Source organism: Schistocerca piceifrons, chromosome 3 (assembly GCF_021461385.2).
Source record: "Schistocerca piceifrons isolate TAMUIC-IGC-003096 chromosome 3, iqSchPice1.1, whole genome shotgun sequence".
In the NCBI taxonomy this organism is placed as follows: Eukaryota; Metazoa; Arthropoda; class Insecta; order Orthoptera; family Acrididae; genus Schistocerca; species Schistocerca piceifrons.
The window spans coordinates 572530912-572540190 of NC_060140.1; the positions used below are offsets into that span (position 1 = coordinate 572530912).

Sequence of the window (9279 nt, forward strand, 5' to 3'; positions counted from 1 at the left end):
TCTGTGGCTGCTATTAATATTGTCTGCAAGGTCATTAATATAGAGAAAAGGTTCCAACACAGTTCGTTGGGGCACACATGAAGTTGCTTCCACATATGTCCATGACTCGCCACCCACGACAATTTGCTGCACCCTCCCTACCAAGAAATATTTAATACAGTCACTGATTTCGCTTGATACACCTTTAGATCGGACTTCCGATAGTAAGTGTAGGTGTTGTGAGTCAAATGCTTTTCGAAAGTGAAGAAATACTTCTTCTACCGGATTGTCTGACCCACGACTTTCAAGATGTCACATGCGAAAAACGGGAGTTAAGTTTCGCTTGATCGGTGTTTTCGGAATCCTTGTTCATTGGCACAGAGAAAGCCCGTCTGTTCAAGGTACCTCATTAAGTTTAAAACCAGAATAAACTCGCAGTAGTACTTAAGGCCAAATCACACTCGCAGTCACGTCATGTCATATCAGGATGTATCCAAATTGTCCGTCACTTCACGTCTGTTCGTTTAGCTTAGTACCGATCGATGAAAGTAAGGGTATGACAAGTTAGAATATGGTGTCGGAATTGAAGAATTACTAACGATAATTTTTATTAATGGGCAAAGCAAAGTTATGTTCTTGATTATTTGCACATTACAGAATGCTGTCATATGAGGCTTAAGTAAAATTAAAGTGATTAGTTCAGAAATTATGCGGGTTTTATTTATCAATCTAGTATATGATCGATTAAAATTTTTGGATTGTCTTTGATACCACGAATAAGATCTTTGTATTCAATGTCGGGCACTTTGATGTGTACGTATGTGTTATAGATGGAGGGCGGCATTTTAAATTTGTTTTGCTGAATAGGGAAACGTCATGGAAAACGAAGTTACTATTGTTGTGAAATGGAGTGGGAAGGAGTACAGTATCAATAATCTTTCGGAGAGTGACACTGTTCAGACTTTAAAGAATGCAATACAAAAGGAAACGGGAGTTCGCCCCGAAAGGCAGAAACTCCTTAATTTGAAATTAAAAGGTAGGAACTGTTTTGTGTGTTTCCATGAGCTTGTATAAGTTTTCATTTTCTTGTATAGAGATTCACTGTACTGGTTGTGGTACTTTGGGTGAAGAGAATGTATATATGTATGTGAACTCGCCTAACATTGGATTTCTCCAGGAAAAATTCCTGGCGATGATTGCCAAATAGGGACACTGAAGCTGAAACCAGGTTTTAAAGTAATGATGATGGGTTCGCTTGAAGAAGATATTGCCGATGCTAGTGTTCCTCCTGAAGACATACCAGAAGTCATTAACGATCTTGACATTGAAGAGGAAGAAGTAGCCATTGAGAATAAAGAGGTATGTAGTTAACAAATATAGTTACGTAATTTTGTGCTATATTGTTATAAGCGAAATATTATTCGTATCGTGATAATTATGTGAAAAGAATTATTCCGAAGACAACCGCTATTGATATTTTGCATTAATTTATATAGATGAGTGCCAGACGTTTAATTTTTTAGATATTGCACAGCATAGTTCAAATATTTAGTGAAGCATTATACTTAGTGAAGCATTACAATATAATTAGCAAACGAGTTACGGGGGACTATGTGATAAAAATTCTGACTGTACTTTGTTTCCTGCAAATATTGAATTATTACTGCCCTCCTTAAAGGATAAAATCATAGCATACTTGATTATATTGAATGACTTATTCATGGTTTGTACTTATGTATGTAAAAAATATTAACAGGTGTACCTAGCCAAAATTGACAGACGTATCCGTGAATACAAAGTTAATATTCTCAACTCACCAAGGGCTGGGAAAAAGCTACTTGTCCTAGATATTGACTACACTTTGTTTGATCACCGGTCAACTGCAGAAACTGGATATGAATTGATGAGGCCATTTTTGCATGAATTCCTAACATCAGCGTATCAAGTGAGTAGTCAAAATAGTTTGAAGCTCAATTACCTTAAAACTTGTGTGGAAAGTAAATGTATTAATGATGCGTTGGAGTTTGTTGTAGTTACGTGTTGCCTGTCTGTCTGAAATCATAGTGTTAAAATTCATTGAAGAGAGAGAACTTTTCATTTGTACAACTTAGCGTCCATCAAAGTTACAGTCACATTACATCTAAAAGTTGTTTGTCTGTCTACTACTCATGTCCTGGTTCACCCTGTACTTGACATATAAAATCAGCGGTCAATTTCTGCCAGCATAAATGTCGCACTCGTAATGAGATGTTCTCATTTTGAGCAATCAGGGAATTACTGACAGTTGTGATTTCAACTGTGTACAATATGGCAACCATGATGTCACTCATTGCACAGGCAAACAAATGTAAATAACAAATGGAATATTTATATTGAGCATCAGAATTAAACTAATGTGGGTACAAAATACATAAGCAGCAGTTAGAATCACAACATTCCAAAACAAATATTAACCAAAAATTAAAGCACATGAAATCCTAAACAATCAACTCAACCAAAAAAAACATTTGAAGCTCACAGTACCAGGAACCCACACACAACTCAGGAACCAGGTACTGTCAGTTTCACTTGACGTATGTAGCTCAAATGAAACCAGTGATACCAGAAAACAACACACAGTTCGAGAATCAGAACCACAAATTTCACTTTACCCATATAGCTCAAATGAAGACAGCTGTACGAGAAACAAATTGGAAACCCAGTACCACGATATTTCATTCGACCTATATATCTGCATTACAATGAACCCACATATAGCTCGTAACATCCTGTAATTGGAATTTCACTTGACCTATATATCCCAGTCAAAATCCATGATACCACCAACCCCACACACCTAAAACATCAGACCACACTCAATGATGATAATACCTACTAATGTAAACTAATAAACATGAATATCTCTCTCTCTCTCTCTCTCTCTCTCTCTCTTTCTCTCTCTCTCTCTCTCTCACACACACACACACACACACACACACACACACACACACACACACACACACCAAAATAACCATTTCTAAAACACTCACCTGTCTAACCATATTCCCTAAACACCACCCATCGCAACTGATATCCTTTCCCAAGAAATCCAGAAATCCCCCCCCCCCCCAAAAGAAAAGAAAGGAAAAGAAAAAAAACTTCCACCTTCCTATAACAGACTTCACAGCTGCCCAATAACCCAGTATTGTACAAGCCCCCACTGAATGATTTTTAAACTGTACGTTATTATATGCCATTAAATGCTGAAAACCCCTGATACTCAAAATCCCTGTATGAAGAAAGAAAGTCAGAAACTATATGACTCCTCTTCAATACACTCTTCTGTTAACTCGATGAAAACTGTTTAGTACACCTCCAAACATCACCCTAAAAACCACATCAGGATACCCACCCCTGGAATCAACAGTCCCCTCATACCCATGTTTCCTCAGGATGATCATGCCTCCCATGCTTAGCCTTCCACAACTATGATTCATCAAACCCCCTGTACTTAATAAATTTAATATACACCACCAGGGGAGGAGGGGGGGGATAATAATAATAAAACCAATTCAAGGCACACTTATCGCATGGACACAAAAAATTAACAATGGTATGCTAGCAGAACAATGTCCTACATGGCCTGACTAGATTGCTCGAACCAGAAACTCCTCCTAGTAGACCTCCAAACATTATCCCAATGCCACCTCCACAATTTCATGTTCCCAGTTTGAAAGACAGGCGTGGTCACCAATTCACAACACACTCCTCTACTAGACCACATTACTGTAAAAACACAGCCATATCCTTACCCATCACAGCCACTAACAAATGGTTATTACATTTAATCATTAGAACTATAACTATATTCCCAACAGAAAGATCACTGTAGTGTCCCAGTCCTACAGTACAAGGTCAGAGTATGAATATTACACATTTCCTCCTGCTTAGGCAGATAAAACAAATTGTTTGATTCTTCTTTGCATTTGACGTGGTTTAATGTGGGCCTTAAGGGGCTTATGGAAGCACAAGAAGTTCATGGACATTTCCTTAGAAAAACCCCAAAAAAGTTGTTTTCTTAACCATGTTTTCGCACAAACACCAAGCCACAGACTCCAAGACAGTTATGAACAGCAAATGACTGAAATTTTTACAATATATTCCTAAGATCCCCAACTTGGGAAAAACATTGAAAATTATCTTGATATCTTTATCCATTTCCGAGGTACAGAAGTTCAAAGTTACCCATGTTATCCACATAAAGTCCAGTGTGAGGCAAAAACATAGTTGGTAAAAATGATGTACCATGTAGAAATGTACTGTAAAGTTTCTCTATCAGAAGGTTTATGGGAACCCCATGTAAAATCCAGTGTGAGGTGTAAAATTAGTTTTGTGGTATTTCAGAGTCGCCAAAAAACTTTAAAAATTTTACTAGCCCATATTGTCTTTTTCCTTGTGAGTGAAATGCAGGGAAAAAATGGGAAGCCATGGAAAAATGCTCCTATCAAAGCATGAAAAAGGTGAATACACTCCTGTTTAAAGTACTCAGAATATATCCTCTTATAAGTGTCATTCTTCCTTCCTTAGCAACTTCAAAAATTTTGGTGAGGTAAAACACACACACACACACACACAAATCCTCTATGTTGACAGAGAAGGAGACAGTGCCAGTGGGAAAGAGATGGAAAAGTAACTAAATCCTGGAAGATAGTAGAAGGCGGTTGTGGTATAGAAAGTGAGGAGGAGGCAATGGTAGTGTGAGAGTAAGATAGGGACACAGTGGCAGTGAAACATAGTTGAAGTGCTAGGAAAAGAGTGAAGGAGACAGTGCTGTTTGGAGAGGAAGAAAGAGGAGAAAGTGGAATAGAGTGAGAGCCAGTGATAATGAGGGACAAGAGTCTATGACAGGGACGATGATGAAGAGATAGATGTGGCTGTGAGAAGAGACAGCAGTTGTGGGAGTGAATAAATGAGATAGTAGCAGTACGAGAGAGCAAGAGGGAGACAGTGACATTGAGAGGAGACAGTAGTACTAGTAGGACAGGATAAAGGAGACTGACAGTGTCTGTGAGACAGGAGACAGTGACAAGAGTGACACAAAGACAATGAGCTAGGCTGAATGAGTGAGAGAGGGCAAGTGGGAGTGGATGGGTGTGAACGAGTTACAGGTAGCAGAGCTTGTGGGAGTGAGAGGTGAGTTGCATGTCGAAAAGAGCACAAATATGTTTGCATGCCACAATTTTTTGTAAAATTTTTAAAGTTGCTGAGGAAAGTAGACTTAGGCAGTTTATATCCCACTGTTCAGCCAGTCTTTTAAACAAGAGTATATTTGCCTTTTGTGCTCCAAGAGGAGCATTTTTCCACTGACCTGAATTGTTTCTGTGCTGTTTGTAATTGTTAGGTAGCGGGAACTATGGAAAAGGTGTTAGTTTTGAAATGGTTACAAAAATACTTTCTGCTGCCGCAGTGCATAGATATAAACAGCTTTGCTTTGAATTTGGACTGAAAAGTAGCTAATTATTCAAATTTAATTACAGGACTATGATATTGTTATATGGTCAGCAACAAGTATGAAGTGGATAGAAGAAAAAATGAAGCTTCTTGGTGTGTCAACTCACCCTGATTACAAAATTGCTTTCTATTTAGATAGTTTAGCAATGATATCAGTACACACTCCAAAATATGGAGTTGTGCAGGTAAGTGAACTATCTTGTGTAACTGTATCCTTTTCTTGTCATTGAATTGATAATTTTATTTGGTGCAATTTTTTGTGATTCTAGGTGAAACCACTTGGTGTTATTTGGGGAAAGTTTGATCAGTACTCTTCTAAAAATACTATAATGTTTGATGATATACGACGAAATTTTTTAATGAATCCTCATAATGGATTAAAAATACGGCCGTTCAAGCAAGCTCATTTGAATAGAGATAAGGATCGAGAACTCCTCCGGCTTGCAAAATACCTGCAAGACATAGCACACGAGGAAGATTTATCAAGTTTGGAACATAAACACTGGGAAAAATATAAACGTAGGAAACACAAAGGCGTAACAGCTAAAAAAGATGAATCCTTGGGAAGTGGAGACAGTGCTGATACCAGCTAGCAGTGTCTGTTAGTGGTGTAGATTTTGAGAGGCACAATTCAACAATGACCATTGGAATATTGTGCGAAGAAAAGTAGAACTGGACAACAATTCTTAGTAACTGCATAGATTTTAAGTTGTTTCTGTGATGGAATATTGTAATTTTAGTGCAAATGCCAGATGTATATGAAAACAGAGTACACTCAGTCACTGGTTTTTCATACATGCTGTCAGTTTTGTGGAAGAAAAAACCCTAGCCATACTTGCACTTTAATTTATTTTCTGAGGCAGTTTTCAGTGTGTGTTATTATGATGATCAGTTTATTTAAGCTGGATGTAGACTGTCACAATTTGAACCTTGGCAAGAAATGAATTGTAAAAATGCTTCTGCCTTTTTAACTTCCCGACAAAACATTTGTGCCTAAGTAATCTTGAATGGTGTTTGTAAGTGAACTTTAATTTCTTTTTGTGCTTGTTTCTCTGAATTGGAATTTGTGTATCTCATTCCGTGCAAATATAATTAAAAAAAAAAAATTTCTAGGGCAGGACACTTTAAGACACTGAATGGATAATGTGCAAATATTAGCTTTGGATGATAGAGATAAATTTGTTATGAATAGTATAAATAAACATCAAAGGAAGTGGGAGTTGTACTTCTACATGGTTGATTTTTGTATAATAATGCAAACCTCTTTTGAAAAGATATTCTTGGGTCAGATTTTTAAGCGCTTTGTGTATACCTTGCTTTCATAATATGTTGCCTTTCCACGTAGACGGGTTGTTATACAAAGAAGAATCCAGTCCTTAGTCTACCTGCAAAAGATTTGTACTGCATGGGGAAAAGTCTCTAAGGATAAGCTCCACAAGAGGCATATTAAGACTGTTCCAGATGCGTTTATTACATTTGTCATGTTCAGTTTGACTTGTCACCAGAATTCAAACTGCCAAAAGTTCTTGAATGAAGAACTATATTTGTATAAGCAGTTGATGGCAAAAATCCAAAATCACAAAGGTATAATACGACATGGAAAGAATATTGTTTTAGCTGATGGCATGGGACCAATTCACAATACAGTAAATATTTCCTGGCTTTATAGTTAAAAATTAAGGATGTTAAAAGAGTTTCGTTAGCAGTGTTACTGTTACTTAATTTTAATTGTTGATTAATTTTACAGCTGTCCAGATTTTCTAAGTTTATTTTGTAAAGATACTGAATGAATGTGAAGAGGTGAAATAAATTCAAAAAAGTAACAAAAATGCATATTATTTCTTTCAGGTATGATTAAAAGTTTGGAAGAAGTGTTAGACATTAGAGAAGTTCAGCGAGAGCCTTGGTAAAATACATGTCAGTAGGCTGGTTTATTAATTTACTTAAATATAAACCAGTCTTCCATTTCGTGATTCCTATTCATTACTGTTACCCTGGAATTCTTTTATTTCAGTTTTAATGAGAGTGAAAGTAACTCTGCCAACTTTGAGGTGCTGGGGAAACCTTGAAATACAAGTATATGTTTGGGTGTGACATTCAGCTTCAATGTTGATGTTCTTTTAATGCATTTAATTAAAACTTTCAATTACGAGGTTTGTTTTTCTTCGGAGAACTGATTAGTGTTTTTATGCAGAAGTGTCACTTGACCCATTCAGTGGATCCGTACATAATTGTATTTTTCCAGCCTTGAGCAACGAACAAGGTGTGAGTGACATTACCACACATTAATCGCCCCTCTCAGAAAAAAATCCCCTATGCCCACAATTCTATAACTTCATCTTTCAATAATAATTGAGTGCTGGTCGTATACGCTAGTTTTCTTTTATTGGAAATAGAGACTGCTCTGTGCACGCCCATGAGGCACTGAGAGGTGCCTCCCTGCAGGTCCAGGGGTAAGAATAGACCCGAGGTATTCCTGCCTATCATCAGAGGCGACTAAAAGGAGTCACACATTTCGGCCTTTATGTGACTGTCCCCTGTAGGGTTTGACCTCCATCCTTCAAAATTTTTCCGAAGAGTGAGCCAATTGGGGAAGGGCGCCTGAACATGGTGCATGGTGTCCATCATGCCTAGGGATCTGTAACCTGCTTTCTCATCTCGCATTGCAGTCCCACTCATTCCCCATCTCTTAGGTGAGTCAGCACACTGGACTCGCATTCGGGAGGACGACGGTTCAATCCCGTCTCCGGCCATCCTGATTTAGGTTTTCCGTGATTTCCCTAAATCGCTTCAGGCAAATGCCGGGATGGTTCCTTTGAAAGGGCACGGCCGATTTCCTTCCCCATCCTTCCCTCACCCGAGCTTGCGCTCCGTCTCTAATGACCTCGTTGTCGACGGGACGTTAAACACTGGTCTCCTCCTCCTCTTAGGCGAGGACACCTTCCTGGGTGCATTTTCCACCATGCACTATGCAGTATCGCTTTCTGTGCCGACAATGACCATGGACTTGTTTGCACCTGATATCCAGCACAGTAGCCAGTCCATTGTGGTGGGCCCGCCATCTACCCTGTTGGTTGTAGCCCCCTGACAACACAGGGATCGCTCTGCTGTTGCCTGCGCTGTTAACTCCACACATATGCCAAAGAGTAGTCTGTCACCCTTGGGCATCGGGACTCCCGGCAATGGCCATCCTGCCACGTGGCCTTTGCTGCGGCTGGGTGGCGCTCATGGGGAGGGCCCCTTGTCGGATGACGTGCAATGAAGCATACCACGTCATCACTTGCTGGTGATTAAACAACAGCGGTCTCTAAGTGTTCTAAGTCTCAGTACAATGCCAGGAAGTACAACCCTAAATCATTCCTCTCCCTGGCCACACCATGGGAGGAACACAAAGCTAAGGATGGCAGCGAACCTTATTCATCCCGGTACCTCATATGTACTGATGGAGACTCCTTTGTTTCGATGAAGTCACAGTTTTTTTTGCAGACCATTTAGAGGACAAGTTTGGGGAGGTGGAGGGCTTGTCCAAAATGCGGTCAGGGTAAGTCTTGATAAAACAGCATCCTCTGCCGTCACGGGCATTACTTGCTTGTGACATGCTGGGGGATGTTCCCGTTACCATTACACCCCATAAGAGCTTAATTATGGTCCAGGGTATTGTGTTCCACAGGGGCCTTCTTTTGCAGTCCGACAACGAGCTGCACGCCAACTTAGAGCGACGAGGTGTTTATTTTGTCTGGCACGTCCATCAGGGTCTGAGGGATAATCGGGTTTCTACTGGTGCCTTCATCTTGGCCTTCGAGGGTGGCA

The 9279-nt window shown here is 39.3% G+C and overlaps 1 protein-coding gene across 1 annotated transcript; it reads left to right on the forward strand.

The window, feature by feature from the left end:
- The first annotated feature begins 782 nt into the window (after positions 1 to 782).
- Positions 783 to 7274, forward strand: LOC124788274 (ubiquitin-like domain-containing CTD phosphatase 1). The gene is made up of 5 exons (XM_047255487.1): positions 783 to 1015; positions 1157 to 1338; positions 1736 to 1924; positions 5496 to 5654; positions 5739 to 7274. The coding sequence occupies exons 1-5, from the start codon at positions 856 to 858 to the stop codon at positions 6060 to 6062; spliced, it is 1014 nt and encodes a 337-aa protein (XP_047111443.1). The 5' UTR covers positions 783 to 855; the 3' UTR covers positions 6063 to 7274.
- The last annotated feature ends 2005 nt before the right edge of the window (positions 7275 to 9279 follow it).